This window comes from Schistocerca americana, chromosome X (assembly GCF_021461395.2).
Source record: "Schistocerca americana isolate TAMUIC-IGC-003095 chromosome X, iqSchAmer2.1, whole genome shotgun sequence".
Lineage (NCBI taxonomy): Eukaryota > Metazoa > Arthropoda > Insecta > Orthoptera > Acrididae > Schistocerca > Schistocerca americana.
In genome coordinates this window covers 183,746,686-183,772,345 of record NC_060130.1, presented here as the reverse complement: position 1 = coordinate 183,772,345, position 25,660 = coordinate 183,746,686, and the positions used below count along the sequence as shown (strand labels likewise).

Below are 25,660 nucleotides of genomic sequence, written 5' to 3'. Positions count from 1 at the left end.
TTGTCAAAATCGTATTTATATGCCACCTGAAGTACACACTCATATATTCGACACCTCAAGACAAACATCTCCAAATCTTTTAAATAATTATTCTATAATAATGTTGTTTCGATGTATATTCTATGTACTTCGCGATTATGTCTGCTCTTCTGCTATAAGAACCTTGCACCCAACAGACTCCAGAAGCCATATTTGTTTACAAATGTGGCAGTATATATGTGATGTGTTACGACAGCGAATAGGAACCTGTGACCACTGGAGGTACTCTATTTTACTTATTTTATGTTTAGCATTAGATATCAGTTTAATTTTTTGTCAGAAGAAATCCAAAACCATGTTCTGAAATAGTGTCTTGTTTCTCCACTAGGCAGTGCCACAAGTTCCTCCAAAAATCCTAACACAACACACACACAAATGTCATTCTAAATAATGTAAATCCACCCGATGATGGAGGTTTTAACCTTAGAAACGCGTCGTGGAAGTAAATAAAACGGTGACTGGTAACAGTAAACTTGTTGAAACTTCCTGGCAGATTAAAACTATGTGCCCGACCGAGACTCGAACTCGGGACCTTTGCCTTTCGCGGGCAAGTGCTCTACCAACTGAGCTACCGAAGCACGCCTCACGGCCCGTACTCACAGCTTTACTTCTGCCAGTACCTCGTCTCCTACCTTCCAAACTTTACAGAAGCTCTCCTGCGGAACTAGTACTCCTGAAAGAAAGGATATTGCGGAGACATGGCTTAACAGGAGAGCTTCTGTAAAGTTTGGAAGGTAGGAGACGAGGTACTGGCAGAAGTAAAGCTGTGAGTAGCGTGCGTGAGTCGTGCTTCGGTAGCTCAGTTGGTAGAGCACTTGCCCGCGAAAGGCAAAGGTCCCGAGTTCGAGTCTCGGCCGGGCACACAGTTATAATCTGCCAGGAAGTTTCATATCAGCGCACACTCCGCTGCAGAGTGAAAATTTCATTCAGTAAACTTGTTGTTTCATTTAATAACAGAGAAATGTCTTCAACTTTGTTATTTAAGCGTGTTTCACTAGTGCCATATAAAATAAACACGCCACCACTCACAGATAACGCATAAAGGCCTGTTCGGACTGCCTGACTGCCGCCTACGAGACACTACGTGAAGCCATTTACGATCGAGATCAGCATGGCGCCAGTCCCTCCAGCCGTTACAGAAAATCGATAACTCCTGATTGTCCTGCCCCTTCTTTATTCAAGCAGCTCTTCATTTGGCTTCACGAGGCTGAATGGTCTCCGGTACAGACCTCTGTACAATATCTGAGAAGGTACCGAGAATCGAACCCGGGTCCTTCCGTACCTAACGCAGCGACTGTAACCATTTCTTTGTCTTTCTATCTGTTCCTTCGTCGGTTCTCTTCTGCAGTTCTGTGAAGGGATCGCACGACACCTCTCAAATTCTTTTGATGAAAATCTTACTCAGTTTTTTATTACAGAGGGTGACCAGTGCCCACTGAGCTACCGCGGCAGCGTCGTTCGGCTACGGAGGCGGTGTAACAAGGAAACATCAAAATATTCAACTTTTAGATAAATTTTAAAAATTTTCACTAAGAACGGGAGGAGTAGCAAAAAATAATGAGTTCGTTTTTTTATTAAACGTAAGTCACTGTGGCACTGTGAATATGTAGCTAAACGTACAGAAAGATTATCTAAACACAGACAATGGAACAGATTAACGAATTAGATTTAAGCCTCCAATTTTGTTGCTGACTCTTTCTGCTTCCAGAAGACGAAATTCTGTTGTTGCATCTTTCGTAATAATTGAGCTAATCACTCGAAACTGCAACAGTCTTATTGAACACGGGTTATGATTGAGTTTCTGTACAATTCGTGAATTAAGAACAGTAATGTCAATTGGAATGAATTATAATTTTCCATTAGGAATTAATCTAGCATTTACATTTAGTACAAACTTTTTTCTTTTAATAAAGAGGTTATTTATTTGACAAGATGATACATACCAATAAACAGTAAATGGATAACAGTACATGTGTTTGGGAACTTACGTGCTAATCTTAAGCTTTTGTTTGCAAAATCAGCTCAAAGGACAGAGAGTGTCACAAGTGGTTGAAACGAATGGGTTTATTTTGGATGTCTTAATTACTCTTCTTAACCGGAAATTTAATAAATAAGTAAGTGAAATATGGAGTCTTTTACACTGATGTTTTCAGATCTGAAAACCATTCATACTAAATTACGCCACAAATGGTACGCAATGCTGCAGTAATGTCGATGTTATTGTCACAGTCACAAACGGTATCTTTCTCAGCAGGTTTTAAAGTGATTAATTATGTAAAAAAAAAACAGTGGGACGCTTTAATAAGCTCATATAGCGTCTCTTAGAGTTGAGCAATATCGGAAAACTACATTCGGGGACAGACACTGTATGCAGATACAAGGAACTGTAATATTATCGCATTTTACTGAGTAGAAACTCACCCTTCTATAAATTACTGCTTTAAAGGTTAATAATGGGGAGTTAGGATAAAGAAAACCTCCTAGTTGAGCACAATGGATCTCATAAAATGTCATATGACTGTTGCGCAATGATAAATTTGTCGGCACATTGACACAGTGGAGCATTTGGAATGGGGTAGATGATTGATTTCCATTGGCAGTAATGAGCAGGCGTTTAACCTGTACGTTAATTGGATGGATTTCTGTAAGTGGGAGGTATCTGCTTGCGCGCTTTGTTCTTGGAGACCGAGTCGAGGTCGACAGAGTCTCCGTTGGGCAGCACGTATTGGTTGCTCTGGTAGTCGATGAAGCCCTCCCCCGAGTTCTCGCTCTGGCGGTTCTTGTCACAGGGGATGCCGCTGTTGTACGTGTATTCCCGTCGCACGCCGTCCGGGTCTATGTAGCCGTACTTCCCTTTCACCACACAGTCCACTCCGATTGTCTCCTCCTTGAACGTCCCGTCGTCATTTTCGAAGCCCCAGGTGATACTGCCGTCAGGGTTGTCTTCGCGATACCGCCGAATCACCTGAAATGAGAAAAAAAAAAAAAAATAAATTCCGTTTAAGACGAGAACACAGGAGCACACGCTGTGACGAGTTCTAGGGGAAAAAGGGGGGGGAAGCTCCTCCTTTTCTAAATATAACTTCCGTCATCCTCACTCTGCAACAGAGCACAATTAGCTAAGGAAAAATCAGAAATACAAAACTCATTACCCAGGTTTGTTGTCAGTAACAACGCCATATTAAGAGGAAATACACTACCGGCCATTAAAAATGCTACACCACGAAGATGAAGTGCTACAGACGCGAAATTTAACCGACAGGAAGAAGATGTTGTGACATGCAAATGATTAGCTTTTCAGAGCATCCACAAGAGGTTGGCGCCGGTGGCGACACCTACAACGTGCTGACATGAGGAAAGTTTCCAACCGATTTCTCATACACAAACAGCAGTTGACCGGCGTTGTCTGGTGAAACGTTGTTGTGATGCCTCGTGTAAGGAGGAGAAATGCGTACCATCACGTTTCTGACTTTCATAAAGGTCGGATTGTAGACTATCGCGATTGCGGTTTATCGTATCGCGACATTGTTGCTCGCGTTGGTCGAGATCCAATTAGCAGAATATGGAATCGGTGGGTACGGAAGGGTAATACGGAACGCTGTGCAGGATCCCAACGGCCTCGTATCACTAGCAGACGAGATGACAGGCAACTTATACGCATGGTTGTAACGGATCGCGCAATCACGTCTCGATCCCTGAGTCAACAGATGGGGACGTTTGCAAGACAACAACCATCTGCACGATCAGTTCGACGACGTTTGCAGCAGCATGGACTATCAGCTCGGAGGCCATGACTGGGTTTACCCTTGACGCTGCATAACAGACAGGAACGCCTGTGATGGTGTACTCAACGACGAACCTGGGTGCACCTCTTGTTCGCATTGACGGCACTTTGAACAGTGGACGTTACATTTCAGATGTGTTACGACCCTTGGCTCTACCCTTCATTCGATCCCTACGAAACCCTACAATTCAGCAGGATAATGCACGACCGCATGTTGCAGGTCCTGTACGGGCCTTTCTGGATATAGAAAATGTTCGACTGCTGCCCTGGCCAACACATTCTCCAGATCTCTCACCAATTGAAAACGTCTGGTCAATGGTGGCCGAGCAACTGGCTCGTCACAATACGCCAGTCACTAGTCTTGATGAACCGTGGTATCGTGTTTAAGCTGCATGGTCAGCTGTACCTGTAGACGCCATCCAAGCTCTGTTTGATTCAATGCCCAGGCGTATCAAGGCCGTTATTACGGCCAGAGGTGGTTGTTCTGGGTAGGGACTTCTCAGGATCTATGCACCCAAATTGCGTGAAAATGTAATCATATGTTAGTTCTAGTATAATATATTTGTCCAATGAATACCCCTTTATCATCTGCATTCCTTTCTGGTGTAGCCATTTTAATGGTCAGTAGTGTATATTATTATCTAATCAACAGATTGCAATAATACTTAGAAAGTGTATTTTTATGTGCAAACATACTCTTTTTTACATGGAAAAGTGCCTATTGACGTAAACAAGCTACAGTTGTGGTAAATTAGAAGGTCAGTGGCGTTTTTTGCAGAATTCTAGTGCGAGTCGTCCACGAGGTATTTCGTTTTAGAAAATTCCCACACCGACACCTGTACAATACCTGTGGTTGCACACACTAAAGAACAACAGAAGTGCATACATTAGTGATGTGGATTCTGACCAGTAATGAGACAACCGACCATCACATGTTGTGTTCAAAATGACCACCGACAGTGACTATACACGCTTTCACTTGGTATGGAACGACTGCTGCACACATGCTAGCATTTCAGCGGAGATGTCCGAAAAAAATGTAAGAAATCTGATGGGACTTAACTGCTAAAGTCATCAGTCCCTAAGCTTACACATTACTTAACCTAAATTATCCTAAGGACAAACACACACACCCATGCCCGAGGGAGGACTCGAACCTCCGCCAGGACCAGCCGCACAGCCCATGACTGCAGCGCCTTAGACCGCTCGGCTAAGGAGATGTCCGAGCAGGCTGGAGTAATTCGTCGTTGAAACTCGTTGGGTGTAGATGGGATGTCTTTGAAGCCAGCGTCTTTCAGCTTTACTCCCACAAAAAAGTCTACAGGCGTCAAATCTGGGGAATGGGCCAGCTAAGTTACAGGCCATCTGTGTCCAGTCCAACGATTTGGAAACAATTTGTGAAGAGACTCGTGCACTATGGGCTGGACAGCCATCATGTTGGTACCGCAGGATCGTCCTAGTCTGCTGAGGAACATCCTCTAGTACTCATGGAAAATCGTCTGTTAGGAGACGCCGATACCTGTGCACGGTCAGTGTTCCATCTATGAAACACGGGTCTCTTAGCTGATGGTTCACTATCAAACACCACATGTTTACACTCTGTGAACGCTGACGTTCCACCTGCCGAAGCCAACAAAGATTGTCAACAGGCCAATAGTGCATATAGTGCATATTTCGGCGGTTGACCTGGCCATGATTGGTAAATGTGCCGTCATCACCAAACAAGGTAGATGATACGAGGCACGTTTTTTAAGTAAGTACCGTTTTGAAATTAAAAAAAGACATGCTAAGATATCTCAATAATTTTATTTTTACATGAAAGCCTGTACATTAATCTAGTTTTCTACAGAGTTTCCGTCAATATTGAGGCATTTGTCGTAACGTTGTACAAGTTTTTGAATACCCTCCTCATAGAAGTCTGCCGCCTGACTTGTTAACCACTGCATCACCACTGTTTTGACTTCGTCATAGTCTTGAAGACGCTGACCGCCCAGGAAAGTCGTCCCGCAAGGAGGAAATCGTAAAGCGTCTGTTTTCTCTCACCTTATTGTCCACTTCCTACACCAAACTTTCATGAACGACCGAAGGACGCCCACTCCGTTGTTCATCATCCACATCTGTGAGGCCATCTTTAAATGCTCTCACCCAATTTCTTACCATTCTATCACTCATAACGTTTTCTCCATAAACTGCACAGATCTCACGATGAATATCGATCGCTTTTAGGCCTTTAGCACTAAGAAGTCTTATAACAGCCCGTACTTCACAGTCGGCGGGACTCACGATTATCGGAGGCATCTTAAACACTCAGTACACAACGTAAACAAGGAAGAATCAGACTGTAATGGCGTCAGTGCGTAGACAACAGATGTAGATACCCAGTGCGCATGCGCAGAACGCCGAAAGCAGCGCTGCACCGCGGTGTGGCAAAACGGTACTTACTTAAAAAAACACGCCTCGTACATCTGGAGTATCTTTTCTTTGATGCCCATGTACAGAAGTTAACACGATTCTCATAATCGTTTCCCTGCAGCTGTTGATGGAGAGAGATGTGATAGGGATGAAACCTATGTCGATGGAGTATGTGTAGAACACTCGCCTGACTCCTGCCACTTCCTCGTGCGATTGAGCGGGAGTTAAAGTGCGGATCTACCGCAACAGCAGCAAGAACATTAATTTCCACCTTTTCTGTATTCACTTATTTCCTTCTGTTATGTTGTCTATTTGTTACATTTCCACTTCCACGTCACTGGCTGAAGAGGTTGATAAATAATTACCGACATGGTCGACGTCTATTGGGATATTCTGCAGTATACGCGGTACAAGAACGAACTGCATTCTTCCTACACTCTCCAAACAGCATGAGCATGTCGGATTTTTTCTACATTGGTAAATTCCATCCTCCACTCACGACCTATTGCTTAAACTGTCACACACTAACTGACTAGCAAGTGGCAATGCATTCCAGGAACACACAGGCGTAATGTAAGCAATCATAAGAACATTGTACCCAGCAACTGCGCAGGCTGACTTTTAGTTTCTTAATGTTAATAGGCGTTGTTACATTTAAAAAAGTGTATGTTTGCACAGAAATACACTTTCTAAGTATTACTACAATCCGTTGACTGACTAACAATACCAATTCATTCTATGAAAACCGCACTTCAATACCACTTTCCATTTCCGCAATATTTGCAGTGCTAGTTTCCATTGTACTCATATGGCATCGCTGGATCCGGAACTGCCAAAAATTATTACGCGTAAGTAACGTGATCGCAACAAAAAGACAACCGATATTTACGCTTCAGCATGCAAGATGGACCATGTCATGTAACACTTCATCTTCGATACTGTCAAAGACATCTCTTTTACGGAGCGAGGTGGCGCAGTGGCTAGCACACTGGACTCGCATTCGGGAGGACGACCGTTCAATCCCGCGTCCGGCAATCCTGATTTAGATTTTCCGTGATTTCCCTAAATCGCTCAAGGCAAATGCCGGGACGGTTCCTTTGAAAGGGCACCGCCGACTTCTTTCTCCGTCCTTATCTAATCCGATGAGACCGATGACCTCGCTGTTTGGTCTCTTCCCCCAAACAAACCCCTTGTACACTTATTGTACTAACCACTCTAAAAAATGAAGTTGAAGGCACTGAGTAAGGTGGCGCAGTGCTTAAGCACACTGGACTCGCATTCGGAAAGACGACAGTTCAAACCCACGTCCGGTAAAACTGATTTATGTTTTCCGTGATTTCCCTACATCGCTTCTGGCAATTGCTGGGATGGTTCCTTTGAAAGGGCAAGGTTGATTTCCTTCCCCATTCTTCCCTAATCCGATGGGATCGATGAATTCGCTGTTTGGTCCCCTCCCCCAAACCAACCATTATTAGGAGTAGTAGTTCAAGGCGGAGTTGCCACTTATATGAACAAGAATTATAAAACTTAATATTTTGATGCTCTTAGATTTAGCAGTGAGCACCATTTTGAAGCTTCTGCTATTGAAATAGATAGTCATGGCAGTTCATAGCAATGTTCACAATATACCGGGTGATCAAAAAGTCAGTATAAATTTGAAAACTTAATGTTGTTGTTGTGGTCTTCAGTCCTGAGACTGGCTTGATGCAGCTCTCCATGCTACTCTATCCTGTGCAAGCTTCTTCACCTCCCAGTACCTACTGCAGCCTACATCCTTCTGAATGTGCTTAGTGTATTCATCTCTTGGCCTCCCTCTACGATTTTTACCCTCCACGTTGCCCTCCAATACTAAATTGGTGATCCCTCGATGTCTCAGAACATGTCCTACCAACCGATCCCTTCTTCTAGTCAAGTTGTGCCACAAACTTCTCTTCTCCCCAATCCTATTCAATACCGCCTCATTAGTTACATGATCTACCCATCTAATCTTCAGCATTCTTCTGTAGCACCACATTTCGAAAGCTTCTATTCTCTTCTTGTCTAAACTATTTATCGTCCACGTTTCACTTCCATACATGGCTACACTCCATACAAATACTTTCAGAAACCACTTCCTGAAATTTAAATCTATACTCGATGTTAACAAATTTTTCTTCTTCAGAAACGCTTTCCTTGCCATTGCCAATCTACATTTTATATCCTCCCTACTTCGACCATCATCAGTTATTTTGTTCCCCAAATAGCAAAACTCCTTTACCACTTTAAGTGTCTCATTTCCTAATCTAATTCCCTCAGCATCACCCGACTACATTCCATTATCCTCGTTTTGCTTTTGCTGATGTTCATCTTATACCCTCCTTTCAAGACACTGTCCATTCCGTTCAGCTGCTCTTCCAAGTCCTTTGCTGTCTCTGGCAGAATTACAGTGTCATCGGCCAACCTCAAAGTTTTTATTTCTTCTCCATGGATTTTAATACCTACTCCGAACTTTTCATGTTTTTCCTTTACTGCTTTCTCAATATACAGACTGAATAACATCGGGGTAGGCTACAACCCTGTCTCACTCCCTTCCCAACCACTGCTTCCCTGTCATACCCATCGACTCTTATAACTGCCATCTGCTGTCTGTACAAATTGTAAATAGCCTTTCGCTCCCTGTATTTTGCCCCTGCCACCTTCAGAATTTGAAAGAGAGTATTGCAATCAACATTGTCAAAAGCTTTCTCTATGTCTACAAATGATAGATACGTAGGTTTGCCTTTCCTTAATGTTTCTTCTAAGATAAGTCGTAAGGTCAGTATTGCCTCACGTGTTCCAATATTTCTACGGAATCCAAACTGATCTTTCCCGAGGTCGGCTTCTACCAGTTTTTCCATTCGTCTGTAAAGAATTCGCGTTAGTATTTTGCAGCTGTGACTTATTAAACTGATAGTTCGGTAATACTTAATATAACTTAATAAACCACGGAATAATGTAGGTACAGAATAAAAATTGACACACATGCTTGGAATGACATGGGGTTTTATTGGAACCACCCCATATTGCTAGACGCGTGAAAGATGTCCTGCGCGCGTCGTTTGGTGACGATCGTGTGCTCAGCCGCCACTTTCGTCATGCTTGGCCATGCAGGTCCCCAGACCTCAGTCTGTGCGATTATTGGCTTTGGGGTTACCTGAAGTCGCAAGTGTATCGTGATCGACCGACATCTCTAGGGATGCTGAAAGACAATATCCGACGCCAGTGCCCCACCATAACTCCGGACATGCTTTACAGTGCTGTTCACAACATTATTCCTCGACTACAGCTATTGTTGAGGAATGATGGTGGACATATTGAGCATTTCCTGTAAAGAACATCATCTTTGCTTTGTCTTACTTTGTTATGCTAATTATTGCTATTCTGATCAGAGGACGCGCCATCTGTCGGACATTTTTTGAACTTCTGTATTTTTTTGGTTCTAATAAAACCCCATGTCATTCCAAGCATGTGTGTCAATTTGTACCTCTCTATCTACATTATTCTGCGATTTATTCAGTTTTCAAATTTATACTGACTTGTTTGATCACCCGGTACTATGTTTCAACCGGTTATTTTGAGTTATGTAATTGTGAACCAAGTAGGCTATATGCATTATTCAAGTTTTAACTTATAAACAGAATGATGTAATATTAAGTGGACATTTCGATTGAAATATTTAGGGCATACGCATGCTACAATTAATATTCAGTCCGTTGGCATTTCATGTAATCTATTTCTCTCTCATATAATGTACCACATCAGTTGTGGATATTGGTTGTGGTAACATTTCTATACAGATTTCGTGATTTGCAAAGCCATTCCGTAAATACTTGTAGTTAAACTACAAGGCTATCATAATAAATGAAAATGGAGTTGAGGCTTTAAAATGCATTTGTGAAATATAGAATAAGAAGATGTATACAACTAAGTTCCGAAGAAAAGTTTCAAAAACAAATTTAACATACTTACAAGGTTTAGCCAATATAAGAATATCAGCTGCCCCTCCAGCTAAACATACCAGTTGGTTTTCTATAGCAGAATTTCACCATGCACTATATTCCAGATATCAGATGAAGCAGCTCGGTAAATCGCTGATATGTTAAGGGGTCTATGCAGGCGACCGAGTGAATGCGATATCGCCAGCGTTTGTGTAGTACCTGGGCGACGGGTTTCTTGGTGCGCTGGTACTGCTGCTGGGGGCGCGCTTGTACCGGCGGCGGCAGAGGCACCTGGCGGCTAGGCGGCGGACTACGTTGCTGCGGCTCCGGCGACGTCCGCGTCTGTAAACAAACAGAGATCAACTCATACCATGGTCTGTCATCTTTTACATGTCTCCACCCAGGGCTCCCAACGTCTCACGTGAGCTGTCCGCTGTTGCCAATGCACCACAAGTAAGTGTCAGTTGATATGAAGCTACGAAGTATATGAACACTTTCAATCCGTTGTGGAAAGGGTCGCCATCCTCGTTATTCGGGACCGTCACCATTATGCACCTTCTTGTCTCGATATTCCGACAACACCCAATTTTGTCTTGATTTTGCAAAATCTGTTACGAGCTTAGCTCAAGTACTGAAGCAACGCCATCTGTAAGTGCAACATGTAAATGCAGCCTCAGTTTTATTTACGCCAACAAGTTTATAACGACAAGGTCGTCTCATAGATGGCGTTGAATGTTGCGTATCCTGTATCGACGTTACATGCACCTTCTACATCGAGCGCCGTCATTGGAGAAAATACCAGACTTCTCCAGTACTATTGGGTTGGAACAGTTTTAGCAGCGCCGCGAAGAAGAATCGGGCAGTTCCAATAAGAATAGCGATCTTTAAGACTGTTCTTTCTAAATGTGATACAAACAATGAGTGGAAGTTAGTAATGTTTGAAGTGTTTACTGCGGTTATACGAAGGTCACTCTGAAAGAAATGCACACTATTTTTGTAAAAATACAGTTTTCATTCTGCATGTGTGAAAGTTCTACAGTGTGTAGATACATCCTTCCCGCTTGTTTTCAAACTTAGTTCAACCTGTTCCTGTGAACGGTGCCATCACAGTATGTCTTCAAGATGGACGTTCGTCAGAAGCAACGTGCTGTCATAGAATTTCTGTGCTGTGAAAACGAGACAGTGGGAAACATCCACAAGAGGTTGAAAAAGGTGTATAGATACGCTGCTGTCGATCGCAGTACAGTTAGTCGGTGGGCAAGCAGGTTACGTGATGAAAGCGGGCACAGCAATATTGAGGATTGTCCTCGCAGCGGCAGGCCTCGTACTGCACACACCCCAGACAATGTGCAGAGAGTTAACGAATTGGTGACTGCTGACAGACGCATCTCAGTGAACGAATTGTCACGCAACGTTGGGATAGGGGAAGGATGTGTTTGCAGAATACTGAAAGTGTTGGCGTTAAAAAAGGTTTGTGCCAGGTGGGTTCCCAGGATGTTGATAGTGGCTCACAAAGAAACAAGAAAAACGGTATGCAGCGAAGTTTTGGAACAGTACGAGAATGGTGGAGATGAATTTCTATGAAGAATTGTGACAGTTGATGAAAAATGGCTTCATCATTTTTCACCAGAGATGAAGAGGCAATCAGTGGAGTGGCATCATGCAAATCCACCCAAGAAAAAAAATTCAAAGCCATACCTTCTGCTGAGAAAGTTATGGCTACGGTGTTTTTCGATTCCGAAGGACTCTTGCTTGTGGACATCATGCCAAGTGGAACCATCATAAATTCTGATGCATATGTGACGACACTGAAGAAACTTCAAGCTCGACTGAGTCGTGTTCGACCACATCGGCAAAAGCAGGATGTTCTGCCGTTGCACGACAATGCACGGCCACATGTCAGTCAAAAAACCATGGACGCGATCACAAAACTCGGATGGACAACACTGAAATACCCGCCTTAGAGTCCTGTCCTGGCTCCATGTGACTATCATCTCATTCGAAAACTGAAAGACTCTCTTTGTGGAACAAGGTTTGAAGATGATGACTCCCTTGTGCACGCTGCCAAACAGTGGCTCCAACAGGTTGGTCCAGAATTTTACCATGTGGGTATACAGACGGTGGTTCCAAGATAGCGTAAGGCAGTTGAGAGGGATGGAAATTATGTGGAGAAATGAAAATATTGTTCCTAAAGGATGTATTTACACACTGTAAAGTGTCCACATGAGTTCCAACAGAAATCCGTTGGAATTCGATTACTCAATAAATAGTACAATTCTCAAGGCTGTCAATTCAACTAAGTACCTGGGTGTAAAAATTACAAACAACTTCAGTTGGAAAGACTACATAGATAATATTGTGGGGAAGGCGAGCCAAAGGTTGCGTTTCATTGGCAGGACACTTAGAAGATGCAACAAGTCCACTAAAGAGACAGCTTGCACTACACTCGTTCGTCCTCTGTTAGAATATTGCTGCGCGGTGTGGGATCCTTACCAGGTGGGATTGACCGAGGACATCGAAAGGGTGCAAAAAAGGGCAGCTCGTTTTGTATTATAGCGTAATATGGGAGAGAGTGTGGCAGATATGATACGCGAGTTGGGATGGAAGTCATTAAAGCAAAGACGTTTTTCGTCGCGGCGAGATCTATTTACGAAATTTCAGTCACCAACTTTCTCTTCCGAATGTGAAAATATTCTGTTGAGCCCAACCGACATAGGCAGGAATGATCATCAAAATAAAATAAGAGAAATCAGAGCTCGAACAGAAAGGTTTAGGTGTTCGTTTTTCCCGCACGCTGTTCGGGAGTGGAATGGTAGGGAGATAGTATGATTGTGGTTCGATGAACCCTCTGCCAGGCACTTAAATGTGAATTGCAGGGTAATCATGTAGATGTAGATGCAGACAACCATGCGTTCTGCCTGTATTGGTAGACTGCTCCCTGTTGTCCGCAGCGCAGATGGTAGCATTCTATCCCCACGTTGTGAATGGTAAATGAGAAGTAGCTTTAATCAGTGTGTAGTTGGTATAGGCGCTGCTACTTATACAACAATAAGTACACGTATCAAAAAAAGTTTTGCATCACCTCAGTTGCGAGAGCTTCGGAACCTGTACAGAAAATTGGAATAGAGATCAACATTAACATCATTGGCGCTGCTATCAGGGTTTCTCCGAGGGAAAATCCGTAGGTAGCGGTCATCCATTGCAGCAGTAACTCTTGAACGGCCTGAGCGAGGCATGTCATCGACAGTTCCTGTCTCTCTGTGTCTCCTCGAGTTTACTCCGAACAACATCGCTTGGGCTCACTCCGAGACGCCTGGGCACTTCCCTTGTTGAGAGCCCTTCCTGGTACAAAGTAACAATACGGACGCTTCGAACCGCGGTATTGACCATCTAGGCTTTGTTGAATTACAGACGACACGAGCCGTGTATATCCTTCCTGGTGGAATGACTGGAACGGATCAGCTGTCAGACCCTCTCTGTCTAACAGGTGCTGCTCATGCATAGTTGTTTACATCTGTGGGCGGGTTCAGGGACATCTTTGTGAACAGTCAAAAAGACTGTGTCTGTGTTACAATATCCACAGTCAACGTCTATGTTCAGGAGTTCTGGGAACTGGGGTGATGAAAAACTTTTTTTGATGTGTGCAGAGCAGCAGCATCACGCAACTCGTGGCCCGACGTGATACAAAGGAGTGGGGAGACAGGCACTCTAAGCAACGGTTTAATACAGGGCTTCCCAACCTTTTCAGCTGGCGGACCCCTTCTTCAGTCGAAAATCCACGGCGGACCCCTAGTCAGTCAAGAGCACAGTAACTTTAAATTTCAGAGCGAAACCCATGGGAACTGAAAGCTTCTTAATGCATGTGCCATGTTCCCAATGACCCCCCCCCCCCCCCCGCCCCCCAAAGCATCAATACTCTTTGGTTTCGAGATGAATGAAAACAACTTGAAATTAACGATCCAATTTGAATTCCCACTGTATCCAAACGCTTACTAGTGGATTTACTCCCTTTGTTCAACGCACTATAGCCTGATTAAAATTACTTGGAGCTGCCTTCCTCCAGGAGCAATCAACGTCAGGTCCAAACCGTTCGCTGTTGACAAGCTGCCTCTTGTGGTCTGTTCACTTCCACTGTTTGGCTACTGTTGTGTAAGGAGCATGCATATTTCATAACAGTCGTGTGTGTGTGTGGTTTTTCGTGAAATCCGAAGAAAAATGTTCAAATGTATGTAAAGTCTATGGGACTTAACTGCTGAGGTCATCAGTCCCTAGACTTACACACTATTAACCCAAGTTTAACTTCCGCTAAGGACAACACACACACACAGACACACACACACACACACACACATACATATGCCCGAGGGAGGAGTCGAACCTCCGGCGGGAGCTGCCGCGCAATCCACGACGACATGGCGCCCCAGACTGCGCGGTCATTCCGCGCGGCTGTGAAGAAAAGAGGCAGACCCCAGACACGAAAGAAAAGAGGCCAAGGAATTGCCTTTAAAGGACTATTGTGACATCTGTTGTGCAATGTGTGGGAATACGTTCACCCAGTTTACATGCGTTTCCAAAACCGGATTTCGCAAGCCGATGTCCCAGTTCCGCTTTTGGTTGGTCAGGTAAACACTTCGAAATCGATTCTGGAAATCTGCTTTCATAAAGCCGTTTTCCAGTTCCACAATCGATTTTCGTGCCCATGTAAACAGCTCGGAAAGTCTAGTTATTTTTACGTCTTTGCGTTTCTACTGAACGGCAGCTGTCAGTCCATAGCCGGCAGCTAGCAGGCAGCGTTGCAACAGTGTACTGTCAGTTGGTAGCTGGCAACTGGCAGGCGGTGTGGCAACAGTTTAGCCACAGCTGACAACTTCAACTACTACTTGGACACTATATCGCGGCATTCAGCCTCGACCATAAACAAATTAGGAAAACAAACAGACTCTCTTATTTCTATATAAGAAGACAAAGCATTTCACAGAATATAAGACTTGTTTTCTCACAGGAAACAATTCTGGCAGAGGAAATTTACCTTTTACAAGGTGGCACTCGAAAAGTCCTCATTTGTTTACGCTCGCAGCCAGTTGCCACAATATAGTGTCAGAGTAATAGTAAGTAATTATAATTGATGTATAGGCAGGCCATATTTTTGACTGAGAGGATGGAATATATTATAAAGAAGAGAAATTAGCTTTAGAGATCATTTTAATTTTCGTAACAAAAGTATCATTGCCAACAGAATTTAATTAATAATTATTTTGTAAATGATAGAAGACAGAAACAAAATTCCTACAGAGTTATAGTTCAGGTACGTTCACTGAGCATCTACGAAGAAAAATGCTTTCTTCTTTACTATAGATGAGTCTGTAGGAATAATAATGGAATCCTAATGTGGTGGTTGAGGGTCCTTCTACTGACCCAATTTTGAAAAGTTGGGTTCAGTTCTTGACAACTGTAGACGGATGTCTGGTTCCGCATCTAGACAGCTTCGGTACTTAGTTTTGTGGGCAGCATAGATCGAGAATTCAGATTCACACATGTATGTTGTGGCAAACAGAAGTAGTACACGCTTTGCCTTTTGAACAAGGGGGTAGTATTTCTTGTTATCCAAACGGATCCAAAAGTGTGAGTAACTGTCAATGACAAAACTTTATTTCAAGGTAGGGTCTGTGGCAAGTTCTATCAACAACTCATATTCATTTGATGATAGAATGTTCGGCTTTCTGGATACAGTGAATGGGTTGACCACCCATTCGTATTTCTGCAGCTTCTCATCTTCAGCTGTTGGGAAATAATGCTCTAACAATACCAAGCTTCAGAGATGTTCCAGGATTTGATGAAACAAATTCTTCCCAAGCGACAATGTTTTGCTTTTCAAAAACTGCTTGAGAAGAGGGAAACACTCGACCTCCCGCTCCTCAACACTCTCTGTCCCAAAATTGATTTTCCTCTTGAATGCTCAAACTTTGTTGACAGCAGTGACCTTTGTTTCACTTTGCCCTTGGAGTGAAATATTCATTTCGTTCATTTTGGAGAAAATATCTGACAAATAGGCAAGTATACATTGCTAATTTTCGTCATTAATAAGGTCTGCTAATTTGGTGTTATGCTCCAAAAGAAAATTCGTACAACTGAGAGAGTGCATTCCCATGTGAGAGCCACCTCACTTCTGTGTGGAGAAGCAAGGAACGATGAAGGCTTCCCATATCTTCACACAGTATTGTGAAAAGTCTTGACTTCAACGGCCTTGATTTTATGTAGTTAATGATTTGAATGGATTCGTCTAAAACTTTCCTGAGCGAAACAGGCATTTGTTTCGTAGCTAAAGCGTATCTGTGGGGAGCACAAAGACTACTGCTGCAATTCTTAGCGTTTTCTTTTATTTTCGTTATTGCTCCGACTGTAGGACCCGTCATAGCTTTTGCACCATCTGTGCACACATCTATGCAATTAGACCATGAAATTTCGTTAGTCCTTAAAAAATCATCCAATAGACGGAATATTTCAGCACCTGTTGTGTTGGCAGGTAGTGGTCTGGCCAATAAGCTGTCCTCTTCAAAACATCCAGAATATACATAACAGACAAAAGCCAATAAAATCGCTAATCCTGCAACATCAGTGGATTCATCTATCTGCAGAGAAAATGAATTGTGTTGGATGCGAGAAACAAGAGTGTCTTTCACATCATTTGATATGTCAACAATTCGTCTCTTGACAGTATAGTTTGATAATGGCACCGAAGATACAAGCTTTACTGCCTTTTCGTCTAGAATGCAAGAAACAATATCATTAACACACGGCTTTATGAAATTTTCTGCAATGGTATGAGCTTTGCCTGTTTTTGCCACTCGATAACTAACCAAGAAAGAAGCTTTTAATGAATTTTCATTATTTGTTTTTGCATGAGTTTTCGTGCAATGCTGGGAAGCAGCTAGTTCATCACTCTTCCTTTTGAAAAAGTCGATTTCTTTAGCCTGGAAATCCGGGTGAGTACTTTCAAAATGACGGAGCAATTTAACTGGAACCATTTAACTGTTCGGAAGGACTCGCGCACAAATTACACAATGAGCTTTACCCTCCTTTGTCTCCATAAAGCCCATTTCTAAATAGCTTTCGTTGTACTTACGCTTCTTGGTTGTTCCACTTCCACAGGATATTGCAACCAATGGAGTACTTGTAGCGTTTTCACATAATAAATCCGGCTGTGAAATTTCTTGTGGTTGTTCTTCCTTTGGTCGTCCTCCCTCCTCATTCATTTCAACTGGAAATTTCCCTTGTTGTGAAGGTGATGGAGAAACTGCACCCTTCTTCAACGATCCTGACTTCAGCCACCGATCCATGTTAGAAGTAATAAACTGGTCAAAAATCGACTTATGAAAGAGCTAGTGCACTGACAAAGCAAGTTTAACAGTTAATGACGCCTGGGGCCGCATACGTGCCAGCGAACGCTGTGATTGGTCGACAAAACCCGCTCCGCGCATGCGTAAAAGATTTCAGCGTATCTAGCGCCGTGACCCGGCGCACAAACGACCCCAGTATTCAGAATGAGATTTTCACTCTGCAGCAGAGTGTGCGCTGATATGAAACTTGGAAGGTAGGAGACGAGGTACTGGCAGAAGTAAAGCTGTGAGTTGTGGGCCTGAGTCGTGCTTCGGTAGCTCAGTTGGTAGAGCACTTGCCCGCGAAAGGCAAAGGTCCCGAGTTCGAGTCTCGGTCGAGCACACAGTTTTAATCTGCCAGAAAGTTTCGACCCCAATATTGTTGCGAAACAGTCGATCAGAGAAGCCGCATTCTGCGGCACTAACTGTGTATACGTTCTCACTTGCACCGCAAAGGCTGCTTGGGAGTACCACCTGAAGTACACATGTTTTTCACACGAAAAAAAAATAGTCATGAATTTGAATTTCACATTTTTATTCAATAATTTTACGCATTATTTTACACGATTTGGTGAAAGGTGGCCGCGGACCCCCTAGAAAGAGCCGGTGGATCCCTAAGGGTCCGCGGACCGCACGTTGGGAAGCCCTGGTTTAATAGATCCGGCATCACAGAAAACTGACGGAGAAAATCGGCCCCCAGTAGTGGACCACTCACATCCGCAATAATAAATGTCGAAGCAGGGCGTAAATCGCCATGCAAGTCCGAAGTTAACTCTGTCTTCCCAAATGACTCAGCTGCCGAACTGTTAGCAGCTATTGGAAGTGGAACTATTGTAAATCAGCGATGTTTGTTCGGCATCTTTGGATATAAATTTATGTCAGATCCAGCGTCGATCACGTTTTCTGTCCATAACAGATGGTCTAGTCGAGCCTGCGGCTGTAGATACCATTGCATTTCTGTTGCACCTGACGAGCTTTGAGTGTTCTGGACGGACTTAATGGCATTTCTGTTTGGGTAGTGTCATGGTTTCGTGCACTGTCTTGCTGCCTCACCGAAACGTCTGTGGTACCAACACCATTTTACGTTTTCTTGTTTACTATTACAGCCTAGAAAACAGCTGTTATCTAAGTGCCTCTGTAGCCTGACATTCAGCCTAGCTAACTCATGCACCAACTGGGTCGTAGACTGCTCTGTGGCTATTAAATTTGCAGTGAAGCAATCGGTGAATGTTTGCCCACACTGTAAATCAGGCGTGACGTTATTATTACGTGTACACGCTGTACCGATTTTCGTGATCGTTCGAGATGCTAAATTGCGGCAGCCATTCTTGCAGACTAATTAAAGAAGCAGTTGAAACTTCCTGGTAGATTAAAACTGTGTGCAGGAGCGAGACTCGAACTCGGGATCTTTGCCTTTCGCAGGCAAGTGCTCTACAATCTGAGCTACCCAAGCACGACTCACGCCCTGTCCTCTCAGCTTTACTTCTGCCAGTATCTCGTCTCCTACCTTCCAAACTTCACAGATGCTCTCCTGCGAACCTTGCAGTTTCATATCAGCGCACACTCCGCTGCAGTGCGAAAATCTCATTCTGGGAACATCCACCAGGCTGAGGCTAAGCCATGTCTCCGCAGTATCCTTTCTTTCAGGAGTGCTAGTTCTGCCAGGTTCGCAGGAGAGCTTCTGTAAAGTTTGTAAGGTAGGAGACGAGATACTGGCAGAAATGAAGCTGTGAGACGGGGCGTGAGTCGTGCTTCGGTAGCTCAGTTGGTAGAGCACTTGCCCGCAAAAAGCAAAGGTCCCGAGTTCGAGCCTCGGTCCTGCACACAGTTTTAATCTGCCAGGAAATTTTATATCAGCGCGTACTCCGCTGCATAGTGAAAATCTCATTCTGGAAACATACCCCAGGCTATGGCTAAGCCATGTCTCCGCTATATCCTTTCTTTCAGGAGTGCTAGTTCTGCAAGGTTCGCAGAAGAGCTTCTGTAAAGTTTGGAAGGTAGGAGACGAGGTACTGGCAGAAGTAAAGCTGTGAGGACAGAGCGTGAGTCGTGCTTGGGTAGCTTAGATGGTAGAGCACTTGCCCATGGTCGGCAAAGGTCCCGAGTTCGAGTCTCGGCCCGGCACACAGTTTTAATCTCCCAGGAAGTTTCGTATCAGCGCACACTCCGCTGCAGAGTGAAACTCTCATTCTGGAAAGAAGCAATTGATTACATCTTCAGTTCGCGTAGTTCCTGCAATTTTTGAAGATATTGATGTTTTTTATTTTCTTTGTTAAGGCAAGTAGGGAATTATATTCAGAAATGATTTAGTTGTTAAAATTAAAGACTGAAATGTTTAACAACAAAGTATAATTTGACAGATATTCACCATATTGTCAACCAGTTACATATATCATTGAAAAAGTGCATTAGTGTGTCTGAAGTTGTCCTAGTAGTTTATTAGTAAGGATTATCAAATCTGACTTTAAGACACACTTTTGAGAGTTTAAATTTCACTGGGGATAAGACAAATGCTAGTCTCACTAGTTTGCACTGAGACATCAGGGAAGTATTACTAACATATAATGTTAAATGTAACTTCTCATTTCGTTTCTGTGTATATGGTGGGCACAGTAGTTTTTGCTGAAAACAAGTGAACAAAGAGCTTTTTTCTCAAATACCAGTTTCAAGCGACATTACTGGGCTGACAATATTTACAAATGGTTCTTTATATCAGTAAAATGCAGTGTTTTGTGACATTACTCATCAGAATACTAAAAACATAGGGCATGTCTAATGACGACGTATGTAGTATGCCCTAGCACACGAAACACAACAGTTGTTGTTAGATATAGGAGGAGATAGCGTGTCGTAGATTACTTTTGTAGGTAGTTTAATTCAGTATCCTCGTTTCATTTTACTCGAAAGTCAACATGTATAGAATTCTTCAATCCAGTATTCATACACGCCTGGAAATTGAAATAAGAACACCGTGAATTCATTGTCCCAGGAAGGGGAAACTTTATTGACACATTCCTGGGGTCAGATACATCACATGATCACACTGACAGAACCACAGGCACATAGACACAGGCAACAGAGCATGCACAATGTCGCCACTAGTACAGTGTATATCCACCTTTCGCAGCAATGCAGGCTGCTATTCTCCCATGGAGACGATCGTAGAGATGCTGGATGTAGTCCTGTGGAACGGCTTGCCATGCCATTTCCACCTGGCGCCTCAGTTGGACCAGCGTTCGTGCTGGACGTGCAGACCGCGTGAGACGACGCTTCATCCAGTCCCAAACATGCTCAATGGGGGACAGATCCGGAGATCTTGCTGGCCAGGGTAGTTGACGTACACCTTCTAGAGCACGTTGGGTGGCACGGGATACATGCGGACGTGCATTGTCCTTTTGGAACAGCAAGTTCCCTTGCCGGTCTAGGAATGGTAGAACGATGGGTTCGATGACGGTTTGGATGTACCGTGCACTATTCAGTGTCCTCTCGACGATCACCAGTGGTGTACGGCCAGTGTACGAGATCGCTCCCCACACCATGATGCCGGGTGTTGGCCCTGTGTGCCTCGGTCGTATGCAGTCCTGATTGTGGCGCTCACCTGCACGGCGCCAAACACGCATACGACCATCATTGGCACCAAGGCAGAAGCGACTCTCATCGCTGAAGACGACACGTCTCCATTCGTCCCTCCATTCACGCCTGTCGCGGCACCACTGCAGGCGGGCTGCACGATGTTGGGGCGTGAGCGGAAGACGGCCTAACGGTGTGCGGGACCGTAGCCCAGCTTCATGGAGACGGTTGCGAATGGTCCTCGCCGATACCCCAGGAGCAACAGTGTCCCTAATTTGCTGGGAAGTGGCGGTGCGGTCCCCTACGGCACTGCGTAGGATCCTACGGTCTTGGCGTGCATCCGTGCGTCGCTGCGGTCCGGTCCCAGGTCGATGGGCACGTGCACCTTCCGCCGACCACTGGCGACAACATCGATGTACTGTGGAGACCTCAAGCCCCACGTGTTGAGCAATTTGGCGGTACGTCCACCCGGCCTCCCGCATGCCCACTATACGCCCTCGCTCAAAGTCCGTCAACTGCACATACGGTTCACGTCCACGCTGTCGCGGCATGCTACCAGTGTTAAAGACTGCGATGGAGCTCCGTATGCCACGGCAAACTGGCTGACACTGACGGCGGCGGTGCACAAATGCTGCGCAGCTAGCGCCATTCGACGGCCAACACCGCGGTTCCTGGTGTGTTCGCTGTGCCGTGCGTGTGATCATTGCTTGTACAGCCCTCTCGCAGTGTCCGGAGCAAGTATGGTGGGTCTGACACACCGGTGTCAATGTGTTCTTTTTTCCATTTCCAGGAGTGTAATTTGGAAACTCCACCCATTCGTGTGACTAGGGCCTCCCGTCGGGTAGACCGTTCGCCGGGTGCAAGTCTTTCGATTTGACGCCACTTCGGCGACTTGCGCGTCGATAGGGATGAAATGATGATGATTAGGACAACACAACACCCAGTCCCTGAGCGGAGAAAATCTCCGACCCAGCCGGGAATCGAACCCGGGCCCGTAGGATTGACATTCTGTCGCGCTGACATCTCAGCTACCGGGGGCGGACATTTGGAAACTGCCATGGAAGTACTGTTGCCAATTTTAAAACGTGCAGAAAGTAAATGTCAGATGAGTAATGTTAACAAAGCTTAGCATTTTACTGGTATAAAGAACCATTTTCAAATATTGTCAGCTTGGTGTAGTCACTTGAAACTGGTATTTTAGAAAAAAGCTCATTGAGCACCTATTTTCAGCAAAATGCTGTACATATCATATAAACAGAAACGAGATGAGAAATTAGGTTTACCGTTAGATGTGACTAATGACTTCGTTGATATCTCACAGCAAATAAGTCAGACTGGCGCCTGTCTTTCTTCCTCGTGAGACAGAAAATCTCAAAAGGGTGTATGAAGGTCAGATTCAATAATCCTTACTAATAAGCTAGACTTAGACAACTTCAAACACATTGATGCAGTTCTTCAGTGATATGTGTAACTACTTGACAATATGGAGGACGTCTGTCAAATTATGCATTGGCATTAGAAATTTCAGTCATTAATTTTAACAACCGACTCATTTCTAAACGTAATTCTCTACGTGCGTCGAGGTTAAAGTGAACTCCGTAGCGCGACGTTACTTGGCGGAAATTTTCGTATAAAAAAACGAAATGAAACTCTCCGTAGTTCCGAACATGGGATCTCTGCCATCGTATTAATGCATTTAACTGTCTGAGCCACGATGAGGTTAGTCCCAAGAACAAAAATTTTACCGTTTACAAATCGTATTGTGAGTTCCTTCTTTTTTCCTGAAGTTTGCAGATTCATACTTCCAAAGATTATAAAGGCGACAATAGCTTCCACAATTGCAGTGAATATACGAATTGAAAATGCAATGAATTGCTCATTTAATTCGTCTGCAAAAATGGCTACTGCTGTTCCGCGTCTCGAACGATCACAAAAGTCGATACGCGGTCTCCGTCGTCTTCAACAAAACGTGTACACGTCATAAGGACGTCACACCTGATTTAACAGGTAACTACACTCACCCCGAAGTAACGCGCGTGTCCGGGCGCTCGTCGCTGCAAATGGTTGAATGCTTGGGTTGGAACCTCCCTCCACGGCTGCTTTAACTGCTGCACATGAATTATTGTTCGTATATGCAATGGGCGTAGAATCCCTCCTGCAGCCCAGATCATCAATAGGAGTCTATGTGAAGGTGGACAAAGTAGCCCTGATATTCTTCTGCAATCTTTGTAGCCAAAAGATCAGAGATTGCTCAGACAGAAGTTCACTGCCCGCCAGCGAGCACGGCAAGCGACAAGTACTTGTGAAGGGGGAACCACTGGAACATGCGTCACTTTCAGTAATTTTTTCTAGCTGCAACTCAGGTAGTAACACAAAACATTGGAGCACTGCTTCTTTAAGAAATGCGTACGAGTGTTGGTGGAGAACATCATCCAATTGCTCCATATCACTCAAATCCAGCAGTGCTATAACCAATGTAAGTTGTTCCACTTCTGACTCCAGTCCATGTAAACGAAAGATAGCGGCCGGCCAGAGTGGCCGAGCGATTCTAGGCGTTACAGTCTAGAACCGCGAGACCGCTATGGTCGCAGGTTCGAATCCTGCCTCGGGCATGGACGTATGTGATGTCCTTAGGTTAGTTAGGTTTAAGTTGTTCTAAGTTCTAGGGGACTGATGACCTCAGAAGTTAAGTCCCATAGTGCTCAGAGCGATTTCAACCATTATCCCCATGTTGTTGTTATTGTGGTCTTCAGTCCTGAGACTGGTTTGATGCAGCTCTCCATGCTACTCTATCCTGTGCAAGCTGCTTCATGTCCCAGTCCGTACTGCAGCCTACATACTTCTGAATCTGCTTAGTGTATTCATCTCTTGGTCTCCCTCTGCGACTTTTACCCACCACGCTGCCCTAAAAAATGTTCAAATGTGTGTGAAATCTTATGGGACTTAACTGCTAAGGTCATCAGTCCCTAAGCTTACACACTACTTAACCTAAATTATCCTAAGGACAAACACACACACACACGCATGCCCGAGGGAGGACTCGAACCTCCGCCGGGATCAGCCGCACAGTCCATGACTGCAGCGCCTTGACCGCTCGGCTAATCCCGTGTTGCACGCTGCCCTTCAATACTAAATTGGTGATCCCTTGATGCCTCAGAACATGTCCTACCAACCGATCCCTTCTTCTAGTCAGGTTGTGCCACAAACTCCTCTTCTCCCCAATTCTATTCAATACCTCCTCATTAGTTATGTGATCATTATCCCCATACATGTCGAAAATGTTTCTGGCTGCCTCTGCAGCTGTCACCTCTCTATTGAACTCAAACAGAAGAATATGTCAGAAATGTTCTGATTTTTCATCTTGGCACTCCATTTCCTAGCGTCCACAGCTCCATTCACTATCTCCAAATGAGAAAATGAGAACATGTAAACTCAAATATAAACAGTGAACCACAAATAAAAAATGACATTCGATAAATAAACCCATATCAACCTGAATAGCAACAAGCAAAACACCTAATATTTGGGCAACATGCTAACTGATAACTGGACGAGTGAAAAAGAAATAAGATCAAGAACTGCAAAGGCAGAGCTAGCTGTCCAGAAAAAGAAACGGTTATTATGCAGCAAAATGGGATTTTAGTAGAGGAAAAGCTTGGTTAGACGCTTCGTATGGAAGCTGTGAAAGCTGGACATTGAAGAAGAGAGACAGAGAAAAACTGAATTGTTCGAGATGTGGGTTTGTTGGAGAATGGAGGAAATAAACCGGGTGGATAAAGCGAAGTAATGGAAAGGGTAAAGGAACAAAGAACTCTTGTAAACCTGGGCACAAAAAGGAAAGCAATTTGGAGCGGACATATAGGGCGAGGAAAATAATTTCTAATAACAACTATCGAAGGTAAAAACAGGAAAGAGAAGATTAAAAGTGCTGCATGAAGTGAAAACAGGCAGGTACCAGATAACGAAGCAGTTGGCCGATGCAATCACTAAAGACCAAGAACTCTCATGGATATGACGGGGTATCTAGCAGAATACTGAAGTATTGTTCTATGTATGTTAGCCCAGTACTTAGCCATATCTGTAACTTTTCCTTTAGGAGTGGTCGGTTTCCTGACCGATTAAAGTACTCGGTAGTGAAGCCACTTTATAAAAAGGGAGACAGGGATAATGTTGACAATTATAGACCTATTTCTATGCCATCGGTGTTTGCTAAAGTTATCGAGAGAGTTGTATATACAGGGTTACTGGAGCATTTAAATTCACATAATTTGCTGTCAAATGTACAGTTTGGTTTTAGAAATGGTTTAACAACTGAAAATGCTATATTATCTTTTCTCTGTGAGGTTTTGGACGGATTAAATAAAAGGTTGCGAACGCTAGTGTTTTCTTTGGTTTAACGAAGGTTTTTGACTGTGTTGACCACAAAAAATTACTGCAGAAGTTGGATCATTATGGAGTAAGGGGAGTAGCTTACAACTGGTTCGCCTCTTACTTTAAGAACAGAAAGCAGAAGGTAATTCTCC

The 25,660-nt window shown here is 44.0% G+C and overlaps 1 protein-coding gene and 1 non-coding gene across 2 annotated transcripts in view; one reads left to right on the top strand and one right to left on the bottom strand.

The window, feature by feature from the left end:
- The first annotated feature begins 826 nt into the window (after positions 1-826).
- On the top strand, positions 827-901 carry Trnas-cga. Its single transcript has one exon. It is a non-coding gene; the product is annotated as a tRNA-Ser (tRNA).
- A 1,033-nt stretch (positions 902-1,934) lies between these two features.
- Positions 1,935-25,660, bottom strand: part of LOC124555358 (extensin) — a 220,100-nt gene continuing 196,374 nt past the window's right edge. The window contains exons 5-6 of the mRNA XM_047129241.1: positions 10,411-10,533; positions 1,935-3,004 (exon numbers count right to left, since the gene is read on the bottom strand). Of these exons, the coding sequence (XP_046985197.1) occupies positions 2,666-3,004; positions 10,411-10,533 (462 nt within the window). The 3' untranslated portion in view covers positions 1,935-2,665. The remainder of the gene's footprint in view (positions 3,005-10,410; positions 10,534-25,660) is intronic.